The sequence below is a fragment of the Eumetopias jubatus genome, unplaced genomic scaffold (assembly GCF_037043125.1).
Source record: "Eumetopias jubatus isolate StellerSeaLion01/CBP00866 unplaced genomic scaffold, mEumJub1_p1.0 scaffold_16, whole genome shotgun sequence".
In the NCBI taxonomy this organism is placed as follows: domain Eukaryota; kingdom Metazoa; phylum Chordata; class Mammalia; order Carnivora; family Otariidae; genus Eumetopias; species Eumetopias jubatus.
Window position 1 is genome coordinate 74372388 of NW_028274822.1, and position 26199 is coordinate 74398586.

The 26199-nt window shown below is 46.5% G+C and overlaps 1 protein-coding gene across 1 annotated transcript in view; it reads right to left on the reverse strand.

Moving 5' to 3' along the window:
- The window catches only part of MYO18B (myosin XVIIIB), a 241243-nt gene that overhangs the window by 25771 nt on the left and 189273 nt on the right, over positions 1-26199 (reverse strand). Inside the window, exons 39-41 of the mRNA XM_028124695.2 lie at positions 19432-19562; positions 8626-8667; positions 7140-7277 (exon numbers count right to left, since the gene is read on the reverse strand). Coding sequence (XP_027980496.1) covers positions 7140-7277; positions 8626-8667; positions 19432-19562 — 311 coding nt within the window. The remainder of the gene's footprint in view (positions 1-7139; positions 7278-8625; positions 8668-19431; positions 19563-26199) is intronic.

The window sequence follows — 26199 nt, forward strand, 5'->3', positions numbered from 1 at the left end:
ATAAAAGCCATCTATGAAAAACCTACAGCGAATATCATTCTCAATGGGGAAAAGCTGAGAGCTTTTCCCCAAGGTCAGGAACACGACAGGGATGTCCACTCTCACCACTGCTATTCAACATAGTAGTAGAAGTCCTAGCCACAGCAATCAGATAACAAAAAGAAATCAAAGGCATTCAAATCGGCAAAGAGGAAGTCAATCTCTCACTCTTTGCAGATGATATGATACTGTATGTGGAAAACCCAAAAGGCTCCACCCCAAAACTGCTAGAACTCATACAGGAATTCAGTCAAGTAGCAGGCTATAAAATCAATGCACAGAAATCAGTGGCATTCCTATACACCAACAACAAGACAGAAGAGAGACAAATCAAGGAGTCGATCCCATTTACAATGGCACCCAAAACCTTTAGATACCTAGGAATAAATTTAACCAAAGAGGCCAAGGATCTGTACTCAGAAAACTATAAAATACTCATGAAAGAAATTGAAGAAGACACAAAGAAATGGAAAAACGTTCCATGCTCATGGATTGGAAGAACAAACATTGTGAAGATGTCAGTGCTACTTAGAGCAATCTACACATTCAATGCAATCCCCATCAAAACTCCATCTACTTTTTTCAAAGAAATGGAACAAATAATCCTAAAATTTATGTGGAACCACAAGAGACCCCGAATAGCCAGAGGAATCTTGAAAAAGAAAAGCAAAGCTGGCGGCATCACAATTCCGGACTTCCAGCTCTATTACAAAGCTGTCATCATCAAGACAGTATGGTACTGGCACAAAAACAGACACATAGATCAATGGAACCGAATCGAGAGCCCAGAAATGGACCCTCAACTCTATGGTCAACTCATCTTTGACAAAGCAGGAAAGAATGTCCAATGGAAAAAAGACAGTCTCTTCAACAAATGGTGTTGGGAAAATTGGACAGCCACATGCAAAAGAATGAAACTGGACCATTTCCTTACAGCACACACAAAAACAGACTCCAAATGGTTGAAAGACCTAAACGTGAGACAGGAGTCCATCAAAATCCTAAAGGAGAACACAGGCAGCAAGCTTTTCGACCTCAGCCACAGCAACTTCTTCCTAGAAACATCGCCAAAGGCAAGGGAAGCAAGGGCAAAAATGAACTATTGGGATTTCATCAAGATCAAAAGCTTTTGCATAGCAAAAGAAACAGTCCACAAAACCAAAAGACAACCGACAGAATGGGAGAAGATATTTGCAAATGACATATCAGATAAAGGGCTAGTATCCAAAATCTATAAAGAACTTATCAAACTCAACACCCAAAGAACAAATAATCCAATCAAGAAATGCACAGAAGACATGAACAGACATTTTTCCAAAGAAGACATCCAAATGGCCAACAGGCACATGAAAAAGTGCTCAACATCGCTCGGCATCAGGGAAATCCAAATCAAAACCTCAATGAGATACCACCTCACACCCGTCAGAATGGCTAAAATTAACAAGTCAGGAAACGACGGATGTTGGCAGGGATGCGCAGAAAGGGGAACCCTCCTATACTGTTGGTGGAAATGCAAGCTGGTGCAGCCAGTCTGGAAAACAGTATGGAGGTTCCTCAAATAGTTGAAATTAGAGCTACCATACGATCCAGCAATTGCACTACTGGGTATTTACCCCAAAGATACAAATGTAGGGATCCAAAGGGGTACGTGCACCCCAGAGTTTATAGCAGCAACGTCCACAATAGCCAAACTGTGGAAAGAGCCAAGATGTCCATCGACAGATGAATGGATAAAGAAGAGGTGGTATATATACACAGTGGAATATTATGCAGCCATCAAAGGGAATGAGATCTTGCCATTTGGAATGACGTGGATGGAACTGGAGGGTGTTATGCTGAGTCAAATAAGTCAATCAGAGAAAGACATGTATCATATGACCTCACTGATATGAGGAATTCTTAATCCCCGGAAATAAACTGAGGGTTGCTGGAGTGGTCGGGGGTGGGAGGGATGGGGTGGCTGGTTGATAGACATTGGGGAGGGTATGTGCTATGGTGAGCACTGTGAATTGTACAAGACTGATGAATCACAGATCTGTACCTCTGAAACAGATAATGCAATATATGTTAAGAAAAAAAAAGAAGATAGCAGGAGGGGAAGAATGAAAGGGAGTAAGTCAGAGGGGGAGACGAACCATGAGAGACGATGGACTCTGAAAAACAAACTGAGGGTTCTAGAGGGGAGGAGGGTGGGGGTATGGGTTAGCCTGGTGATAGGTATTAAAGAGGGCACGTTCTGCGTGGAGCACTGGGTGTTATGCACAAACAATGAATCATGGAACACCTCATCAAAAACTAATGATGCAATGTATGGTGATTAACATAACAATAAAAAAAGTATTAAAAAAAAACAAAGGTGCTAAGAAAGTCAATCTTAAATATTCTTACCACAAAAAAGAAATGATAATTTTGTGATGTGACAGTGGTGTTGGCTAACACTACGGAGGCAATCATATTGCAACATGTAAGTGCATCAAATCAACACGTTGTACACCTTAAATTTCCACAATGTTATATGTAAAGAACATCTCAATTTTTAAAAATGATCACAATGTCAGAAAAGACTTGAAAATGATGTAGGAGCTGTTTTGCTCAGAGACCAAGGGAATGTCTTCAAACCCTTGAAAAAGCACCCAAGATTTCAGGGGCCACGGGTATCCTGAATGTACCCATGGAGACTTCTGGGGATCTATGGACTTCAGTTCCCTGATCTGAAATTTGTATGTCTGAAAATATAGCCACGATATTTTCTTAACTGAAAATAAAATACATTGCAGACAGTATGCATAGCTCAACCCATTTTTCCTTTCACCATTATGTACATAATCCAAAGGGCATTATCTGAGAGGAGTAAGATTGAGGGAGGGTTTCTTGTATTTTATATACAATTTATATATATTTTACCTTGTATTTTATATACTTCTAAACCCTTTGAAGTATTTAAAATATCAAATATGTTACTTTTGTAATAATAGTTTCCAAACAAATTTTAAAAAATGATAATAAATATGTTTCCAACAAACCAAAAAAAAAAAAAAAAAAAAGAATGGTTGTTTGCCAGTGAATTTTGCAGATCAGTGATCTGCACCACCACCCCCCCCGGATAAATGCCAGAGAGCCATGGTAGTGCAGGAAATGCAAATACAGGCTTTGGAGGGATTCAAATCTGGGTTCAAAGACTGGCTCTTCTACTTACTTGCTATGGGACATTGATCAATTACCGACCTCTGTGAGTCACAGTTCGTATTGAGATATGACCAAGTAGGGTTAATATTTCTGCTCCTGCCTTGATGTCATAGTTAGTTATTCACTATTCATGGTTAGTTAATTTTTTTTTTTTTGAGAGAGAGAGAGAGAGAGAGAGAGAGAGACTGTGTGCATGCGAGTTGGGGGGGGAGGGGCAGAGGGAGAGAGAGAATCTCAAGCAGGCTCCACACCCAGAAACCCAATGCAGGGCTTGATCTCATGACCCTGAGATCATGACCTGAGCCAAAAATCTCATCGGACGCTTAACCGACAGAGCCACCCAGGTGCCCCCTCAACAAACATTTATTGAGCACCAACTGTGTGCTAGCCCCAGGGATGCAGACTTAAAGAAAATAGACAAGGAGCTTATGGTCCCTCCTTGCCTCCTGCCACATCACTGTCCTTGGTACAGGCACCACTGCTCTGAGCTGTGCTGGGCCAAGCCTGAGGACTTGGAAGGGGAAAAGGAAGGTAGGGGGGCTAGGCTCTGGACAGGGTGCCTGGGGATGCCGAGGACAGACTCTGCTTGAGGCACAGCTGTAGGAGCAGGGTAAGGCGATGGTGCAGGATAGCGTTTTACCCACTGCAGAACTTCTTTCAAACTTGGAGTCCATCCTCTCAAACCTTGCTGCTGCTTTATCGACTAAGTGTATGGAACGTTCTGAGTGCTTTGTCGCCATGTCAACAGTCTTCACAGCATCCTCACCAGGAGTAGATTCCATCTCCAGACACCACCTTCGCTGCTCATCCACGAGAAGCAACGCCTCATCGGTTCAAGTTTTATCGCAAGTTTCTAGCGATTCAGTCCCGTCTTCAGGCTCCACGTCTAATTCTAGTTCTCTTGCTGTTCCGACCCCATCTGCAGCTACTTCTTCCACTGAAGTCTTGCACCCCTCCAAGTCCTCCACGAAGGTTGGGTCAACCTCTTCCACACTCTGTTAACATTGCTATTTTGACCTATCCCATGAATCAGGAATGTTCTTAGTGTTATCTAGAATGGTGAACCCCTTCCAGAAGGTTTCCAATTTACTTTGCCCAGACCCATCAGAGGACGCACTATCTACAGCAGCTCTAGCCTTTCAAATGTATTTCTTAAATAGTAAGACCTGAAAGTTGACATGACTCCTTGGTCCACGAGCTGCAGGAATGGATGCCGTGTTAGCAGGCATGAAAACATTAATCTCGAACATCTCCATGCCATCCAAGCTCCTGGATGACCAGGTGCACTGCCAATGAGCAGTGATATTCTGAAAGGCATCTCTTTTTTATCTGAGCAGCAGGTCTCAACAGTGGGCCTAAGATCTTCAGTAAACTGTGATGTAAACAGATGTGCTGTCACCCAGGCTTTGTTATCCCATTTATAGAGCACGGACAGAGTAGATTTAGCATTATGCTTCAAAGCCCTAGGATTTTCAGAATGGTAAGTGGCTTCCACTCAGAGACACCAGCTGCATTAGCCCCTCACAAGAGAGTCAGGCTGTCCTTTGAAGCTTTGAAGCCAGGCATTGACTTTTCCTCTGTAGCTATGAAAGTCCTCCAATAGTAGGTTCTTACATCGACCCTGAAAATCATTGTTTGATGTAGCCACCTTCATGGATGAGCTTAGCTGGATCTTCTGGAGAACTTGCTGCAGCTTCTACACGAGCACCTGCTGCTTCACCTTGCACTTCTGTGTTATGGAGATGGCTTCTTTCCTTAAACCTCGTGAACCAACTTCGGCTAGTTTCAGACGTTCCTTCTGCAGCCTCCTCACCTCACCATTCAGCCTTCACAGAATGGAAGGGAGTTAGGGCCTTGCTCTGGGTTCGGCTCTGGCTTCAGGGAGTGTTGTGCCAGGTTTGACCTTCCATCCGGACCATGCATATTTTCTCCAGATCAGCAAGAAGGCTGTTTTCTTCATTCGTGTGTTCCCTGGAGTAGCACTTGTCATTTCCTTCAAGATCTCTTGCTTTGTGTCCACCATGTGGCTAAGTGTTCGGCACAAGAGGCCCAGGTTTTAGTCTCTCTGAGCTTTCGATGTGCCTTCCTCACTACGCTGAATCATTTCTAGCTTTCGATTTAAAATGAGTGGTAGTGACTTTTCCTTTTCCTTAGACACTTGGAGGCCACTGGAGGGTTATTAATGGGCCTAATTTCAATATTGTTATGCCTCAGGGAATAGAGAGGCACGAGGAGAGGGAGAGAGACGGAGGAATGGCTGGTCAGTGGAGCATTCATTACACACACAACATTTGTGGATTAAGTTCACTGTCTTATATGGACACGTTATCCGTGGTGCCCCAGAATAATGACAATAGTACCATCAAAGATCATTGATGACAGATCACCATAACAAATATAATAGTAAGGAGAAAGTTTGAAATATTGCAAGAATTACCAAGATATGACACAGAAAGACAGAGCAAATGCTGTTGGATAAATGACACTGATTGACTTGCTTGACAAACCCCAATTTGTAAGAAACGCACTCTGTCCGTGCACTACCGTGAACATAATACAGCGAGGTATGCCTGTCAAATTGTTAATTACGAAACTCAGATTTTCTGTTAATGAGCATTCCCATCCTGCTATGGCCACCGCCAGTGTTGTTTTTGCCGCCTTCTACACTGGCTGATGGGGAAAAACAGGGGGTATGTATTTATCAGGAGAGAAAAAGTCCTCATCCTTTGGGGTTCACAGAGGAGGTGACTCTTTCTCCATACAGGCCTTTGTTTTTAATTAAGAGCAGTAATCAGATAATCTTGCTTTAATTAACTCCCCAATGCATCCCCACTCTTGGAGTCTCTCTTTGATATTTTCAACGTCAAATTTTTCAGCCTAAGATTATCTGCAGGCATGTGTCAGACATTTGCCATTTGCTGAATATGCCCAAAAGGTTAGCGTGAACTTCCACCTCCTTCTTTTTGTAGAGACGTTCCCCCCCACCTTCAGAGCAAACACATTTCATGTCAGGAAGGGGAGTTTGCCCCTTGAGTCTGGGACTCTTTTTTATCACACTGGTTCTTCTGTTATCACAAAAGCAGTGTGTATTTCATCTCAATTACACATCTGCTTAATCCATAATTTCTGATTTATGGCCATTAGCTCCTAATTACAAGAGGGCCGCCCTTGAAACGGAAAACCAAACGAGCTGAGAGAAACAAAGCTGGCTGAAAAACAAGAGTGAAGATGGATTTAAGTCCTAAACTAAGAGCAGATCCCAAGGCCCAGTTGTCAGAGGAACCTATTGTTGGCAGTCCTACAGATTTGCGAGAGTTTCATCTCAGGCTGTAACTGAATCCATCTCCCTCTGTGGTGGGGAAAATATAAAACCTTGACATTCAGAACAAAGCTAAAACCCCTGAGGGAGAAATCATCCAGCCTAACTGTCTTGATACTGATTCACCATTAAAAAACCCCCCAAATACAGAAACGCTTAAGTGAGTATGTTTACAAAAGAAACATTTAAATCCAGAACAATCTATAAGTGGGAGATAAGTAGGACTTGCTTTAGATAGAAGGCAACTATAATAAATCCATAGTTATTTTAAAAATGTTCACCACATGCTATTTAAAAATCATCTAGAGAACCATGCTTTAGGGAGGGCTGCATTAGATCCTCATCATTTCAACTGTTCAGAGCAGTAAAGAGAATTATATTTCCTGTTGCACAGATGAGGAAATGAAGGCTCAGAGAAGACAACCGACCTGCCTAAAGTCGTTCAGCTAAGAAGTGGCAGGGTCATAGCTCACACTGTCCAAGGCCATGGCTGACCGACCTTGCCTTAGCTGGAGAAAATGGAAGATATGAACAACAACCTTCAAAGATTCTTCGAGCTACCGGCATTCCAGAGGCAGCAGGGACATACTCTTACCTGGAGCTGAGGATGTGGCTGCTGCTGGCTGACTGTGGAGAGGGGATCCTCATGGTATCTGTGGCCAGGGACAGAGTACAGCTCACCCAGGACTGCAGACTGCCCTCTGGCTGGGAGCTGAGGAGGGAGACGTTATCTCTAGAACCAGAAGACAGGATGCTGTCAGCACGATGACAACCACAGTAACGGCAATAACTAGATACTCACCCCTAAGCATAAGCCAGGCTTGTGCTAAGTGCTATACATGCATAACCTCAATCAGTGCTCACAACAGCATCCCTGAGAGACGGGAGCCAGTGCTGTCCCCATTATATAGATGAGAGTAATGGAATTTGAGGAGGCCAACTTGGTTCTTGCCAAGGTCACCCACTTAGTCATGAAGTTGGGAGGCAAACCCAGGTCTCCCTGATTCCAACGCCCACGCTACTAACCGCTGCCCTTCTCTGGGGAGGTAAATACTCTGATACAGATGTTGAAGCAACTCTGATTTGAGAGTAAAATTTGGCACTGAATTTTATACCAAATGATATGTCCATGGAATATGTCAACTGTGAAGGTCTTAACTCTTTGCCTGCCTTAACCAGAATGTCTTTGCAGACAGAGACTACTTTTCTGTCCCCTAATTCTGAAATTAGGCCTTGTGTGGGCCTGTCATTGATGTGGGTGCTCAATGATTATTTTATTTTCTGGTTTATATACTCACTCAACTATATCTATTAATATCGACATCTATATCAGTATTGATACCTGTATTGATATTTATCCATATTTGTGTCTGTCTATAAATTCATTTGCTTGTTTATAGAATACTTTATGCCAGGAACCATGGGAATGAGCTATAAACATGGACCCAACATTGATCCTGTCTTAGCAGAGTACGCATCTATAGAAATAACCACAAAATAAAGGAGAAAATTATCAATGCCATAGAAAGGGGCAGAGAGTAGGAGAATAAGGAAGGAGCATTGCTTTGCTTCTTGGAGACATAAGGGAAGGCATTAAGTAATGATAGTTGAGCCACAATGTGTTTGAAGTTTAGGGCTTGACAATGCAGGGCCTGGAGAAAGGAATTTGACCTGGAAGGAACAGCATACACATAAGTATGGAGGTTGGAAGGGGACAGGGCACAGATGATATGGAAAGTAGGAGTCCCAGGTAGAGAGGGAGGTAAGAGTCAGATACGTGTGGGGCTCAAATGTCAGTCTAAAAAGTCTGCTCTGAGGCAATAGGGAGCCACTGAAGGTATTTGAAGGGGATGGTGGCCTGCTAAGTCATGGGCTTCTCTCTGTCTAAAAGAAGTTGCACTGTTCAATAACATGTCCCCGGTGCCATGTGTTATGACCATGGGGTCCCAGCTATCATGGGCATTGCTAGTAATTCTCCAAGTGGGTGTGGACATTCCCCCTGCAGACTGGACACAGAGAACCAAGGGCTCGTTCTTAACTTCAATGTCAACTGCTCAGTGTTCTCCTCGGGGTTAACTTACGCCTCTTTTCTGCCACTGCTGCAGTCCACTGCTGTCTGGACACTAGAAGGAGACACAAGAAAGAGCCTGTCATCCTTGTGCTACCAGGGGAAGAACGTGGTCTTTGGTGTCAGACCAACTTGGGTTTGAGTTCCACTTCCTTTGCTGCTGTGTGAGCTCAGGCAAGTCCCTTGCCTTCTCCGACCCTCCCATGCTCCTTTGTAAAATGTGGTTACAAATGGGGCTGAGTGGTGGAGCAGATGCTTCCTGTGAAGCGAGATAACCCCTATCAAGATCTCGGCATGGTTCCTGACAAATAAATAGTGTTGCTTAAAAGGCAACAACCATTATCACTGCTCTTGCTTTAGGACAACCCGTACTGCTATTATTAACAGCATCATTACTGTCAATGAGCAATGCATTTGCTTTATGTTCTTTGTGAGTGCTAGCGAATCAGACAAGAGGGCAGGAGGCCAGCTTACAGGGCATTCTGGGAAAACTCCGAGACTAATTACAGGAGTAGCTATTCTGGAGGGAGCATCCCTTCATTCAACAAGTACGCTTTCCGTGCGATCTCATCTAACCATCCCACCTAGGTCCATTTAGTGAATAAGGAAACTGGCACCCTTGTTCAAGGTCACACAGCGTTGAGTCCCAGATCTGTAAGAGCTATTAACCTCATGCTCGTAACCAGAAGGCGGTTGCCCAGTGTGTGGGTGTAGACAGCCAAACCATGACCTCAGATACGTGAGACCCTATTTGAACCCTGGGTTCACAGGCCAGGGCCTCCCAGCTTTATTCTTTGTGTGGAATCTGGGGAATTCCTTCCTTAGAAAACCCGGTCGCTTCTCCGAGGGATGTACCTCTGGCTCCTTGGTCCCTACACTCAAGGGCCGGTCAGTCTGGGGGCTTCTATTCACACCTGTCTGTCCTTACCAGGACCGCAAGAGCCCCTCATGAACCAAGAACATGTCTTCATCCCTTTGGCCCCAGGGCTCAGGCCAGACCAGAAATTCTCTCAGACAATGCTTTGTGAATTCAATGAACTTCAGCTATCGACCAAATCCAACCTACAGATGTTTCTTTTGTAAATAAAGTTTTATTAAAACACAGCCACACTGACTCATTTCCATTTTGCCCATGACGGTTTTTGCTCTACAGTAGCAGAGTAGTGGCGAGAAAGATCATAGGGCCCCCAAAGCCTAACATACTTACTATCTAGGCTTTTAAAGAAGAGTTTGCTGTGACTTCTCTAGTGTCACAAAAGCAGCTTTTGTGAATGACCCTAGGAGAGGAAGAAGAGCAACCCCCAGAGATGTCAAGGCCCTAATCCTCAACCCCAAGATACTTAGGTCCCTGTGGCTGGCTCTGATGATGGAAGTATTGCAAGCCAAGGTGTGTTAGTATCCTCCACCAATGGGAAAAGGGAAGGAAATGCATTCTCCCCCTAGAGGCTCCAGAAGGAACACAGCCCTTCTGACACCTTAATTAGGCCAGGGAGATCCTCCTTGGGCTTCTAACCAACAGAACTGTAAGATAATAAAATCTGTGTTGGTTTAAGACACTAAGTTTGTAACCATTTGATTTGGTGCCAATAAAAAAAAAAAAACCCACAATAGGACAAAAGTGTCTTTGGTGAGTGACCCTGAATCTTCTCAGGGATCTATATACAAAGTGTTGATGCAGCTTTTAATCAACTACTTAAAAACACCACTTTGTGAACTGAAGCAGTCCACATGAGCAGATCAAACTCTAATCCTGCTAGAGACCTGAGTCTTTCTATGGCTCTACTGGACAAGGGTTGTGGATAGAATAAGAGACAGAGAGAAAGGGCAACCAAATCCTAGAGAGCTCGCTGGGTGGCCCTGCCCCTGCCCCCCTTCACTGCCTGGGATCTCAGTTTCCCCATCTGTGAACTAAAGGAGTTTGAGCCAGTGAGCTGAGGCCTGGTCCAGCTTAGATACTTGATGATTATATACACTGGAAAGGGTGCACTTGTGGTTAAAGCAGGAGTCCTGGGGCTTATTTCTGAGAATCTTTTATGAAGACTATAGAACTTCCACTTCTGCTTCTCCGAATGAACAAGCACTGACTCAAATTTTAGCCCAACACCTGAGAATTCACAGTATCATCTAGATCTCAGGCCTGGACAAACTCCCTTGAACTCCTGGTACACAAGACCCAGGCTAAGGACACTGGTTCCAGTGAAGCCAGAGAAGCTAAGGATGTGGTAGACAAGGCAACCTCAGAAGCAGAGGGGTTTCAGGGAATAAGGTTAAATCTTCTAGAATGTTCATTGAAAGAAAAAAAAAAAAAACCCGAAGACAGCTGTGGCCCAAGCCATTGAGTTATAATGGTGTGTGATAATAGAGAGGCTTAGTTATACTCAGAACGATTTTCCTCATGGCCACAGGCTGGGAGGATAGGCAAAGCCCGGCTGCAGTAGGGGTGGGATTTGGGGCATGTTGTGTGTGGGGGTGCTTCAGGCCCACTCCCCACCCCAGGATTCCAGGACTCTGGATTAGAAGAGGCTGTGCTCACAGGTCCTAGAGGGTGTCCAGGCAACCTAACATCTTCATAATCCTAAGGCAACTTGCCTTGAGCTCTGCAGGAAACAAGTTCTCTCTGACATACTTCATTTGACTGAACAACAATCTTTAATGGAACCCAGCCCAGGAAAGTCTTTACAGGAGAAGATCACTGATCAAAACACGTGCTGGTGTTCATTCGTGACCACTAGTTACCCTTGCTGGTTCCATGCGTGCGAGCCCCATGGCTGAAGTGAGCATTTAAATCTGTCCCCTTCTGAAAGAACTCTCCTCTCACCCCAGACTAAAGAGGCATTTACTTGGAGACGTCTTCTCTCCATTCCTTCTCCACTTCATGCTGTCCACCCTGCTGTGTGCCCCGAAGGCTGATCTAGACAGGCCACATCCATGGGCTCCCTGCCCCGTAGCTTCCCCTTGGGTGTGGCCAGTAGGGAAGTCGGATGGCCACTGGAGGGGAGGAAGGAAGAGAGGAAGCTGGAGTATTTATTCTCTTAGAATTCTCCCTACTGCTTCTCCTGGCATTGGCTCCAGCCCTCAACCAAAAGCTAGAGCTTCTCCTGCCCGGCAGCCCTCCCTATATGCTCCCAGGCATGACTACGAGCCCCTGGGTGCTGTACCATCTGGGGTGCTTCCCTACACAGGGCCCATATCTTTGCAAACAGTCCCTTAATTAGACCCCCTCCTTTGGGAAGAGCCTCAGGCTCCTGCCAGACTCTATTACAATAGCTAATCTCAGTGCTGGTTTCTGCCTTAACAGCAAACACTGGGTTTTCCGAGCCAATATATATATATGTTTTTTTATGAGAAATAAGCAGGCAGCAGGCGTGACCCATCACTGCTGTATCAACGACGATTATACCCTTTATCACCATGTGGGGAAAAAAAATGGTGAAGAATCTAAAGAAACAATCTTGTAAGAGCATAAGATTATCAGCAATCCTTATAAGTACCTTCCAAGCCCATGACCCCGAAAGAGAACCAGCCACGAGAAATAAAAAGATACCAGTATGGATGCTTACTGAAAATAATCCTGTATTTTTATAGGCATTTTAATCTGTGCACCGGTTGCTTTCACCTGTGAACCCATGTCACTGAATTTTCACAGAACTGCTGAGGTTAAAGTCAAGGTCTGCTAGGCGTTTTGCTTGTCAACTTCTGATCAATTACCATCCAGGCTAAGGGGGGTGTCTGGTCTGCGCCCCATACTACCCGCCATCTTAGAAGGTCTCAACAAAACAGAGTATGTTTAAAATAAAGAGGCCGGGTTGAGGAGAGCTTCTGGAAACTTTACGGTCTGAGAAATTGCACAAGGCACTTAACAGCTTCACCCTGCAATGGTCTACACCTTGGAGGTAGGGGGAGGGGAAAGGCTTTCAGGCAGAAGCAGGAGTTTTTTTCTGTGTGGTCCTGGGACTCATTGAACCAGATGGGTAGAAATCCCCACCAGAGTGACTTTTTAAAGTCACAGATTACTGGTCCTGGTAGATACCGAGTTTGTGAACCATGGTCTATGGAGCCCCTGTGTTCTGGGAGACCTCACAGGGGCTTCCAAGGGGTCAGGAAGAGAGCCGGAGTAGGGAGGCTTAACCCTGAACCTTCATCTCTGCACTCCATCCTAAGCTAAACTTTTCTATAGGAGTTTGTGCTGATGCAAAAAAAAAAGGGGGGATTCCACTTAAGAGGGAATTTGAAATCCACTGACCCTTTTACCCTATGACGAAACAGTCTCTGGGCTGCAAGCTCCATGTTTGCCAATTTCTTACTGTTACCTCCTCTCTGAACATGGAAGGTGAAAGGGCACCTGGGTGGCTCAGTCGGTTAAGCATCTGCCTTCAGCTCAGGTCATGATCCTGGAGTCTTGGGATCGAGTCCCACATCGGGCTCCCTGCTCAGTGGGGAGCCTGTTTCTCCCTCTGCCCCTCACCCACTCATGCTCTCTCTCTCTCTCTCTCTCTCTCTCTCTCTCAAATAAATAAATAAATAAAATATTTAAAAACAAAACATGGAAGGTGAATATTGATGGTGATGATGGTGGTGGCGATGATGAGGATTTTAATGTGTTGGCTGGGCCAGCAGAGGCCCAGGAAGGACAGACGACCTGGTCCAGATCTATTGGATGGTGCAACCAGGACAGATTCCTGTCTCCTGACCTATCAGTGGTTCTTTCTCTCACTTTTGGTGTATGTGGCTTTGAAAGAATTTGTGCCAGGCATTGGTGGACAGGGGCTTGCTGACAGGCAAGGTAATTAATTAGATGTTTTCTGTTGTATTCTTTTAGCGCGAGTCTTTGTCAGACAATTCCAATCTAAATGCACACATTGCCTGGGAAGTAACAAGAATGCACTGGCCCCCTTCACAGTGACGGACACATGGGCTCCAGCATGACAGGCCAGTTACTTGGCGGAGAATGAAGACCTTGACAAGAGAAAGGGGGAAGAAGGGGTCCATGGGACATGACAGCAGAGCCCGCTCATTGGAAGTGTGGGAGGTGGGGTCAGCCTGGAGACCATCATGGCCCCATCACTTGCTGGGTGAGCCCAAGCCAGCTCCCCGACTTCTCTGACTCTAGTGTCCTTGTCCATAAAATGGGTACCAACCTCAAAAGTTGTGAGAACAACATCTGCAAAACAAGTAGGTTTTGTAGCCTGGCACCAAGTCAGTCCTCAGCAGGGAGTACCTCTCATCCCAATCACCTTCATTTCCCACAAGGCAGGAGTGGATAAAATAGGCTGGAGCCCTGACTCCCCATGAACCCCATTAGCTGGGTATCCAGGCCTCTCCAGCTGGAAAGACCCTTGGAAAGCCAGATGGCTTCTGGGAAGTCATTTAAACATGGTGGCTCAGTTGGTTAAGCGACTGCCTTCGGCTCAGGTCATGATCCTGGAGTCCCAGGATCGAGTCCCGCATTGGGCTCCCTGCTCAGCAGGGAGTCTGCTTCTCCTTCTGAACCTCCCCCCTCATTTGCTCTCTCTCTCTCTCTCTCCTTCTCGCTCTCTCAAATAAATAAAATCTTAAAATAAATAAATAAATAAATAAACATGTGCTATCCTGCACCAGGGCCCCATTTTGTCATTGGGAATGGGGCATCAACCTTCTAGAATAATGGAGAGATGCTTTAAGCTGTTCCCCCCAGGCCTGGGGCATGCTTATTACTCAAGGGGGCGGGGAGGGAGTTCAGAAGGTGCAAATTAGAAGGTAGGGAGTTTTAGGAAAAGGAATGTGAGCAGTTCCAAAGCCTGCCTTCCTATGTAGCAGGAAGCTTTACAGTCTGGCCAGAGCCTGGGCCTACTGCTAAATAAATCAACTCAGAATGACGTGACACCTGCCACATGTGGTGAGGCTCACATCTTCCTACTTATCCTACTGCAGCCTAATTTTTGCCCCGTTAACAGGAGGTATGTTGAGAAACATACAACTTACACACAACACAGTGACAGAAGACACGTTTCTAGAGCCTTCGTCTCTGACTGGGCCAGCTGGAATTGATACACTCTCCACTGACCTAGGAGTCAGAGGTTGTCCACTGACCTCTCCACACATTCCCCCCTCCCCGCACCCCAAACCCCCAGAAAGGTGACAAGCAGAGCAGCTGCAGACCCTGAGCCAGGAATAGACGGGACTGTCAGCTGATGCATCCCTCCCTCCATGAGTAATGAGCGTGCTCCGGGCCCCGGGGGACCAGCTTAAAGCATTTCCCCATTAATCCGCGAAGGTTGACACCGCGATCTAAGGCACAACACAGAGTCCGAGTGCAGGATGGCACGTGTTTAAATGCCGCCGCCCAGGCCACCTGGATTTCTGAGCACGTAACCACGTTTCCAGCCTGGAAGGCCTGTTATGCTCAGATCTAATTCCCAACATGGGGAAATGCAACTTTTCATAATTTGAACAAGTCTCTTAAAGAACCTTACCTCCAGCAGAAGCACCACACACACACACACTCTCTCTCCCCCCAGGGTGGGTGTGAATCCTAATTGAGAGCTCAGTTTGGAGAGGTACCTCGCTGAATCCCTCGGGCTCCCATCCAAACCGCGGACGTACCCCAGGTGATGAGACAATTAAGCAGGAAGTACAGAGCCGTCAAGACGGGGAAGAGAACAGGGTGGTACCGGGGGTAGGACCTGGGGCTCTGCTCCAGACGGCGCCTCCGCGGCCTAGCAAGGCATGCATTTCCTTTTATTGCTGATAATCAGTTTAATCGCAGCGTGACCAGAGAACAAGATTTGTGCAATATTAATTCTTCGAAATGTGTCGAGACTTCTTTGTGGGCAATTCTCCCCGCTGGTCTCCCCGCTATTCCTGTGCTACGGGTGAAATCTCGGCTCTGCATCTCTTTCAAACCCAAGTTACAGGGCAGAGAGTCAGGACCGAGTCCTGCTGGGACAGAAGATCATGAAAATGCAGACAGGAAGCTGGGGTTCAGAGGGGATTCCCGGGGACCCAGGTTATGGAGCTCAGAAAAGGTGGATGGGTATGCACAGAGCGGAAAGAGAGAAAGTACCTCCTACCGAGAGGCGAGGGTGAGGGAGGGTCCCTTTAAGGCTCTAGAGGAGCCCCTATAAGCTGAGACTGGAGTGATATCTCTAACCCTCTGTGACCTCACCACTGGGACCTTACTCTCCGGATGAGAATGCGTTCCCTGCTCCTGTCACACCTTCTGTCCAGCCTCTATCCACACCTCCAAGCACAGGTCCTCTACCTCTTTCCTATTTTGTTATTTTGATAACTTTCATTAATTTCATTGATAACTTTCACGTATCAAAAAAGCAATCCGAACACCCCTAAAACAAAGAATCCAATTAAAAGTAGGCAGAAGACATGAACAGACATTTCTCCAGAGAAGACATACAAATGGCCAACAGACACATGAAGAGATGCTCAACATCACTCATCATCAGGAAATGCAAATCAAGACCACAGTGAGCTATCATCTCACACCCGTCACAATGGCTAAAATCAAAAGCACAAGAAACAAGTGTTGGCAAGAATGTGGAGAAAAAGGAATCCTCGTGCACTGTTGGTGCAGCCACTGTGGAAAACAGTATGGAGGGTCCTCAAAAAATTAAAACTAGACTACCCTATGATCCAGTCATCTCACTACTGAGTATTTACCCAAAGAATATGAAAACATCAATTCAAAGGGATACATGCACCCCTATGTTTATGGCAGCCTTATCTACAATAGCCAAATTTTGGAAGTAACCCAAGTGTCCATCAGTAGACAATGGATAAAGAAGATGTAGTCCACACACACACACACACACACACACACACACACACACACACACACACACACACACACAGAGGAATATTACTCAGCTGTCAAAAAGAATGAAAGCTTGCCATCTGCAATGATGTGGATGGAGCTAGAGAGTATTATGCTAAGTGAAAGAAGCGAGCCAGAGAAAGACAAATACCATATGATCTCATTCATATGTGAAATTGAAAAAACAAAATAAATGAGCAAAGGGAAAAAAGAAGAGAGAGAGGCAAACCAAGAAACAGACTCTTACCTCTAAAGAATAAATGGCTACCAGAGGGGAGGTGGGCAGGGTGATGGGTGAAATGGGGATTAAGAGTACACTTATCATGATGAGCACTGAATAATGTATAGAATCGTTCAATCACGGCATTGTATACTGGAAACTAATATAACACTGTATATTGACAATACTGGAATTAAAATAAAAACTTGAAAAAAAAAAGCTGGGCACATGGATGGCTCAGTCGGTTAAATGTCTGACTCTTGGTTTTGGCTCAGGTCATGATCTCAGGGTCATGGGATTGAGCCCTGCATCAGGCTCCATGCTGAGTGTGGAGCCTGCTTAAGTTTCTCTCTCTCCCTCTGCCCCTCTCCCTCCCAGCTTGGACTCTCTCTTTAAAAAAAAAAAAGGAAAAGAAAAGAAAAGCAATCTCTGGCTATGCAAGTAAAAATGGTTCCAAAGTTTTGCTCATTGGTAAAAAAAAAAAATACTAGTATACATAACCATTAATTCTCACTATAATTAATGCAAAAGCGTTAATGTCTTTAATAATGGAAGATCCAGCCCCAGGATCAAGTGGGTAATATTGAAAATAGGGTTTATATTTACAGACGTGAGTTCTGTCAGGACTCTAATAAGACTGCAGGGAAGGCGGCACACAGAACATCCTAAATGTAATCATGAGCCAGGAAGCAGGTGCAACACCAGTATTTGCCACTTCACCAAAATTTGGCGGCTGTGCAAATTAGCAGGGCATGGTGGCGGTACTTAGAATTGTGCATGGAAGCTGTTTTTGCACAAATTGAGATTTCTTAGATGAAGCCCTTTGTTTAAAGGCAAGGACATGCAGAGCCCACTGGGTCTCCATCTGACTGATGCTGAGCATGAACATCTTCACGAGAAAGTTTGAGGTTACACGGCTCTGAGCAGCTTATAACCAGCCCAGAACCACATCAAGGAAAGGATGTGTTTACATTATAAAATCAGGGGTCTAAAGTCCATAACTTAGGGGCACCTGGGTGGCTCAGTCAGTTAAGTGACTGACTCTGGCTTCAGCTCGGGTTGTGATCTTGGGGTCATGAGATCGAGCCCCACATTGGGCTCAACCCTTAGTGGAGTCTGCTTAGGACTCTCTCTCTCCCTCTCCCCCTGCCCCTTCACCCTGCTCACTTTCTCTCTCTAAAATAAATAATCTTAAAAAAAATTAAAAAATAAAATTCATAACTTATATGAGCAAAATCTCCTAAAGAGGACCCTAGTATAGCTAGGGCTGTGTGTGTATGTTCACTGCAGAAATTTTAGAATATATAGAGCTTATAGAATATATAAGCTAGAAGAAAACAAAAATTTAGGTCAGCAGTAATGCCTTCCATAGGTATTAGAATGTTGGTGTGTTTCCTTCCAGGCTTTTTTTTCCTTGACCAGGCACGGTCAGCTCCACCCGTTCTTCCCACTGGCTAACCCACAGCTAACTTGCAACACTATTTCCCTCATCGCTCATCTCCCGCCCACGCCTCTTGCATGTCAGCAGCTGGCCCCTCCTTCACCTTATTAAGTGGGTGTGACAGGCCAAGGTCTAGGGTAGGAAACTCAGCAGCCCTGGGTTCTCCCCCGGTGCACAATGCTAATTTGCTGTGTGACCTTGAACCTCTCTCAGGGTCCTCGTGGAAGTGGAGAGGGCTGCACTCATGGTCTGATATTGGATTGTTCTGGCTGCAACATGAATCATCCCTCACAGAGACAAAGACCAAGAGGGAGGGGTGACCGATGAAGCCCACCAACGTGTGTGTAGGGACAGAGCCACATCTGAAGGTTAGGTTAAGGCACCCCGTTTCTTACCAAAGCAGTGCGAAGAAAATGCCTCTCCCTGCAGCCTGGGCTTCATGGCAGAGGCTGGGATGGGGACAGAGAAGCTGCAGCCAGACAGACAGCTGTGGTTCCCAGAGAAGTAACATGCCAAGGTTACAAAGGCAGCTCTGGGGAACAGGACGCTATGGGCCACCTGCAGGGGCTGAACAGCCCGAGCCCATGTGCCCACCCATGACACCTCAAACTCCCTCCAGACGAGCAGCCCACCCACGGCCTGTGGCAGCTCGAGACTTGAGTGGAGATGGTAGGAAGCAACCTGTCTTCTGAGAAAGGAGAGAAGCCCTGACATTGAATTTGAGTGGTCTGGCCCATCACCAGCTGTCTAATCTTGTATCTCTGAATCAACTCTTGCTTCTGTGAAGAGATGCCCATTATGTGCACAAACACAGCTTACACCCTGACAGCCCATGTGCATTCCCGGCACTGTTCTAAGTGGTGTCCATCTGGTACCTCATTTGACTCTTACTGACAACCCTACGAGGTAGGCAGTGGGTTGAGCACACGAAAGGTCAATCTGCACATCCAAAGTCAAAACAGAGCAATTTGATGTGGTTGGTCCAAAGTACTATTGTCCACTTTGTATGTGAGGGAATTGGGCCCAGATTGGACATGCAACTTGCCCACCATCACAATCGGCAGCCCACTTTGCAAGCACTCCCCCGATCGCCTCCCCAAAGGCTTGGAGAGCTAGGCTAGGTGTTTTTTAGTGGCAACAAGGAGATGCTGACACCAGAAGGGGAGCAAACATCCTGTCCCTCCTCATGCAGGCCAGCCAGTTATCCGTGCTACCACTAAACGCATCCGGGTCTCCCCGCAGATGTGCACCCCAGACTCGAGAGCAGGAGTTCTGTTCACCAAAGACCCTAGAATGCTCCAGGGCAGAGTCCCCCTGCTGCACCCAGCCGCACCTGCCTCCCGTAGGTTACCTCTCCGTGTCACTGTCGCTGGACGCCACCTCCTCTAAGGCTGCCTGCAGGTCGGCAATCCGCCGGATGGACGTCTCCAGGTCTGTCTGGAGGGTCTGTCTCACTGCTGCGAGCTCCTCCACGTACTTCTCCTGGAGGCAGAGACCACAAGCGCACGTTGGCCTTGGACAAGAACTCACCCACCTGCCCGAGCTTCTGGGGAGGAGATACACCCTAGGCTGAGCCTAGTGTTCACCGAGCACCTAGTACATAGTGGGCACCCCTTGAGGTATCCTCTCTATATAGATGGGCTTACAGACCCTCAGACAGATGCTTTGAATTTTATAGAGGACATGGACATTTTGGGGGCCACGAGGGCATGGCCCACAGACAGAGCTCCCTCGCCCACCCTGGGAGGTCTCAGCCCAGTGTATCTGACCCCAGAGCCATGCTCTGAACCTGCACCACCCACTTTGCCTCTTTGCACGAGGCAGTACATCTTGGATGGATGAGTAAATGCATGGACCAATTACTGTTTCCCAGAACAGTCATAGAGGCTGGTTCTGGAAGCTTCGTCTGCCTCACAGATGGATCTGGAGTGGGAGGTCAGTTGGGTGTGGGGAGGAGGCAGACAAGAATGGTTCCCTTTTAACTCTGCCATGCCGACTCCCCCAACTCTGAATCCTCAGAGGCAGCAGAGGCAAAGATGGACAAGCCAGAGGGCTCCTCCCAGAGCAAACAGGTCACTGCCATTTTACTGAGATCTTTCTGTACCTGGCACTGTGTTGAGCGTCTTACCCTGATGACCTCCCTCACTGCTCGAAAGCTTGGCAAATGGGTCACTATTATTACTCCCATTTTGTAGATGGGACACTGAGGCCTGGGGAAACAAAGGCTTAAGGGTGGTGTTGGCACTCCAGCTTGGTGCTTCTGACTACCCTCTGAGGTTTCATCCTTCTCTCCTCTGATCCTGTCCTAATTGGATTCTGTCCAGATTCTGGAAAACCTCTGATTTCCATTTGCAGCATATGTCATCCACCCCTACCCTTTATCACAATGATAATCAACTGAGGGTGATTTTGCCAGGCCCCCCTCCCCGGCCCAGGAGACACTGAGCAATGCCTAGAGACATTTTTTGTTGTCACAGTTTGTCGGGGGGAGGGGTGTGCCCCTGGCCTTAGCAGGTAGAGACAGGGATGCTGCCCGACAACCTACAGTGCACAAGACGGCCCCCTCCACAGAGAATGGCTTCACTCAAATGTCCGTAGTGCCCAGTCTGAGAAACCTCAGCTTAAACCTAGAATCCCACCTGCTGAGAATTAATCCTACAGGGAATCAATCAAAAGGCAGAGTAAGGTCTGTACCAGAGGATGCTTGGAGTGGTGGGATGGAGGATGGGGAGAAGCTGAAAGCAGCCTCATCATTCAGCAACCGGGAATACTTAGGGGGATCACAGCATGTCTCTTTGATGCCATTAGGCAGACATTAACATTTGAAGTAAGGATTGCAGCAGCATGGAATGCTTCTGTGGAATAATGTTAAGCAAACGGAATAGAACAGGAAATATCATGCCCCTATCTATCTGCAAATAACACACATACAATTGGAAAAACACTTAGGAAGCTGGTGATATTTATAGACGAGGAAGAAGGGGGGATTATGGATAAAATTTTTCTTTTAAGCCGTTCTAATTATGTGAGGATTACTTGTTGCCTGTTTTATTTATTTATTTTAAAGTAGGCTCCACGCTCAGCATGGAGCCCAAGACGGGGCTTGAACTCACGACCCTGAGATCAAGACCTGGGCTGAGATCAAGAGTCAGATGCTTAACCAACTGAGCCACCGAGTCGCCCTCGTTAACTGTTGCTTTAAGGAACACACATATACCAACTGCCCAGAGTGTGGAAGGGTGAAAATATAAAGATTTAGGGTCAGATCTAAGTGCCATCCTCAGCTGCCCATTTAACTCCCTAGCTGTGCAACCTGAAACAGTTTACAGCCCCTCTCTGAGCCTGGGATTGTTTTCTTTCTGTTGCAGATGAAGGAGTGGAGGCCGGTGAAGTCATTGGGGCAGTAACGTGCAGAGCCTGGATTTAAAGACCGGTCTTGCCAGTGATATTTCTGGGGCAATGTGTGCACACCCCCCAACGAAAGTCAGGGAGGACCAGGGCTGCTCCCCATTACGGGGACACGCACAGCTCTCCTTTGCGGGGCGGCTTGTCTGTTCATGGTATTGTGGGTCTGTGCCTTTCATCTGATTTCGAGGTTTTCCAATTTTAATGAGAGAGCGAGAGCGAGCAAAGAGTGAGAAGGCTCAGGGCTGAGTGGAGCTGAGAAGCAGCAGCATGGAGAGAGGCAGGGGGTGACGAGGGGCTGGCAGTGTGCTGTGGCTGATTGAAGTTACCAGCTGTGAAAGCCCCATCTTGGTGCTGACAAGGTGAGAGCCCGTCCAAGGCGGGGGGGCCCCGGGGAAGGAGGCCAGTGGACTGTCACAGGAAATAACACACACCGGGGGATGGCTGGGGAGGTGCTTGCCTCTGGACACTGGCATGTCAGCTCCTAAAGACACCTAGAAAAATGGCTGGGTGCAAAGTCCCCAGTAGCTTAGAGGAGCACTTGTCTGAGCTCAGCTCCTTCCTAGGGTGACAGAATCGACCACGGTCTCCCAGGAAACAGGGCACCTGTGTCTTTGTAAGACACGGAGATGCTAGCCGAAGTTCACGTCCGGGCTGTTTTAGGCATGTGGTGAATTTTTATTTTGGAGCCGAGGAAAGCGAGAGCAGAGCAGCAGAAGAATGGCCTGTGTGAGGTCATGCGGCCGGGAGAGCACAGAGCTCGGATTCATGGCCAGATCTTGGGTTCTTGGGTAACAGCTCTTTATGCCTCCTGAGACCAGGGATGAGAAAAGAGCACCACCGTCCCCTCCCAGTTGTGCCTGGGGGAGCTTTGCCCATGCAATGTCATGCAGAGACAGCAACAAGGGCCTAAAAGTCTTAGCCCTCATGGAGCCGTCTGGTGGGCAGAGGACAGGACCACCGGGGACAGGCACTGTGTCTCAGGGATGGTTGCCTCTGGGCTGGGACGAAGCAGAGGGGCAGAGGAAAGGGGGAGCGAGACGAGTCAAATCCGTAATACTGTGAAAGACAAAGTAGCCTCTAGAGCCAAGGTGCCTGGGTTCAAATCCCAGCTCTGCCCCTTACTGGCTGTGTGACCTGTAGCAAGTCACTCAACCTCTCTGACCTCCAGAGAGGAAAGGCTTGGCCAACATTGCTACCATGTCATGTCTTCAGAGAATGAGGAGCAACTAGGGTGAGAAGCAGTGTATCACTGAGGTTTGCCAAAGTCACAGGCGAATAAGGACTCTGGCTCCAAAGGTTTTTCAGTACCCCTCAGAGCAAAGACATGGATGCAACCAAGGGCAGTGTAGGGGATGAGTTAATCAGACAGAGTGAGGAGAGCTGTGAGCACGAACACCATCCATAGATGAGGGTGTATGGACCAAGGACGGGGCCCAGGGGACTCAGATCAGGTCCCAGGGAACTCAGATCAGGTCCAACGGGAACACCTCAAGGAGATGGATTGGGGAAATCTAGAGTCTGTGCAATCAGCAATCAGCTAACCTTCCCTGCTTCAACTTGAAAAGCAAATAGAGTCTGCTGATTGCAGAGATCAAGTCATTAGGGGAATGCATACGGTGCCCCAAACTGTCCCTGGGGCAGACCAAACAAGGCCCCGGCCGGAGACAGCTCAGAGGACACAGAGGAGGTCCACAAGGAGAAGGGGACACAAGGGAGGTGCCCGCTCTCCGATCTGGGAGTCTGGGGCTTTCTTCCACCCTCAAGACATGTGACTAACAATGCTTGGGTTTGAATCGGGACTGCCATATGTAAACAGGGTTGCATTTTGAGGCCACGTGTGAAGCTGGTCTCCTCTGCTATTCTCTCTCTTTAGAGACTTGAAGCGTGAAGAAGTTGGGGGAGAAATTAGGATATGAAACTATTCAGATAGTAAGATGTATACAGCAGAAACCCACTAATAAATACATCATATTCCCATGTTAATCTATAACTACAGTAATGGTGATATACCAATTGTAATGACACACAACACATTACTATATATATTATATGTTCATTACACGTAGACATATATTCATATGCCATTCACTCACTCAATAAACATCTGTTGAGCACCTACTGTGTGCCAGCACCAACCTACACACAGGTGATGCAGATAAAGTCCCAACTTCTCTGGAGCTTACAGGGACCTAATCTCTCTGTATTGCTGGTGTTTAGAGCATAGCAAGCACTCAATCTATATTTGGGGATCGAATGAATGGTATCACTGCATGACTACACATGGTGAATGAAAGAGGGACCTGGGTATTACGCTCACGAATGCATACATAATACACACCGTGCCTACAGAGATAAATACAGCGAAAGTAGTGTGCAAACTTCTGGCCCCCCCAGCGTTGCTTGAGAGAATCATTAACCCTTGTTAAACTCCCAAGCTACTCCGCCTGGAGCATGCCACATAGAGCTGCCCGTGGGAGGTCGTTCATACGGTAATTAGTGGCTGCAATTAAAATCGTCTCCTTTAGTGATGTTCAATTAGAGGCTAATATTTAAAACTACTGTTTGTTTTCTTTGCCTAGGGCATCTTTAGGGGACAATGGTCCCTTGTCTGCAAATGCACAGGACTCTCCATCCTTTCAAGGTGCACCCCAAGAAAATTAATTTCATGTAGCTTATATTATAAATCAGACTATCTGAAACACCCCCGAAACCTGATGAAAACTCACTTTGTCATTTTCTTCTGATTCACTAAACATAAATAGAAACTTCATGTTACAGAGGCCAGCACTAAAAAAAAAACCTTACACACAAATACATTTGCTATTATAAATACATATAAATACACACGAATATGTGTGCACATGCGTCCATTCAGACACATATGCATGAACATTCCCAGTCTGACACACACATATACTTAATTCATATTTATTAAATTATTACATGAATATATTTATTTCTATTTTCTCACATGGGCAGGTCCTCTGCTAAATGTAGGAAGTGTCTCATCTCACACGGTCTTTATAAGCCCTCAGAGTCAAGTGCAATACAAAAACATAAAAGTAACTCAAGAACATTACAACAAAGTAATAGCAGTGTTATTATCTCTGGTGAGATATCAGGTGATTTTTGCTTCCCTTTTTATACTTGTCCAGACCTTCTGCAAAGGATATGAATGACTTTTCTGATCAGAAAGTTAAAAAATATAGGATTTTATTTCTGTCTACCCTGTGAGGAACAATCCCCTGGACCACCTGCTCGGTGCCTCCCACGGCAGCCTCATTATCCCCATTTTACAGATGAACAGGCTGAGCCTCAGAAAGGTTAAATCACTTGCCCAGGGTCGTGCAGTCAAGACACAGTGATCTGCAGCCAGACCCGGGTGTCCTGACCCCAGCCCACAGCTCTTTTCTACTTTGTGCCTAATCGCTCCTGCTTTATCCAAGGCTGCTTGTGTCTCCAGAGGTAGGGGCAGTTTGCCCAGAAAGAAATGAGGAGATAATGAGGAACTGCCACAGTTTCATTCAAATCGTCCCGGGGTCACTTGCCTGGGAGAAGAGAGGCTGTGGGGGAATAAAAAGCCCTGTGAACTGTGTCCTGGCCAGAGTTCAAGGCCATATTGGCAATGGAGTGAGCAGTACGAGTGTTCAGTCTCAATCTGAGAAAGGAAAGACTTGGTGTACCCAGCAGAAAACCCAAGATTATGCATTAGATTCTCTTATTTAAGATGACAAAAGAGCCCAACCTTCAACAAAAAAGGGACTAGGGAGAAGGTGGTCATTACTACGCAAGGTCCTTTCTTCACAATCCTCCTGCAAATTAATTGTTTGATTCTATGTTTATCACGTGGCAAGAGACACAGAGAGACTCATCAAAGATCCCAAAGTTACACAGCCAGTAAGTGACACACAGATCCAAGCTCAGGCCTGCCTGTTTCCAAAGGGTCAGTCAATACCTGACAACTCCTCCCTCCCTACACCTGTGGCAGGCATGTCCAATCGATCACTGCATAGACCCAGGCACTCTAGGGCTAGAGTCCACTGTATGAACTACCAAGCTATGCACTTCTTTTTTTTTTTTTTATTTAAAGATTTTATTTATTTATTTGTGAGAGAGAGAAAGAGACAAAGAACATGAGCGGGGGTTGGAACGGAGGTGAGAAGCAGGCTCCCAAGGAGCAGGGAGCCCGATGCAAGGCTCGAACCTGGGACTTCAGGATCATGACCGGAGCCAAAGGCAGATGCTTAACCAAATGAGCCGCCCAGGCATTCCCAAGCTAAGCACTTCATCCAGTGGTCCATCTACCAGCATCAACCCCAACTCCCAACACTGCCACAATTTACTCAACCCTCCTGGAAATGCCTCCTGTGTCCTCAAAGAAGACATTTATATTAGTTGGTTGATTGGCAGGGGAGGGGGCTATTTCTCCTTGAAAACTGGTATGTGCTCTGTGGAGCTGAGGGAAGTGGAAGCCCACCACACTTAGGGAGAGATCCTGATGGGTGGGGAGGGGGGAGATGCAAGCTACCAACAACATGGGAAGAACAGGACAAGTGAAACACCTATGTGAATTTTGAAGAGTTCTTAATCCTTCCTTACTTCCAGTTCCTCCTCCTGTAACAGGCCAGCATTATTTCCTGATGAAAGATTATTGCACGGAACAAACAGAATAATGTCTAACTGTGTACATCTGGTATACCTAATATGTGGG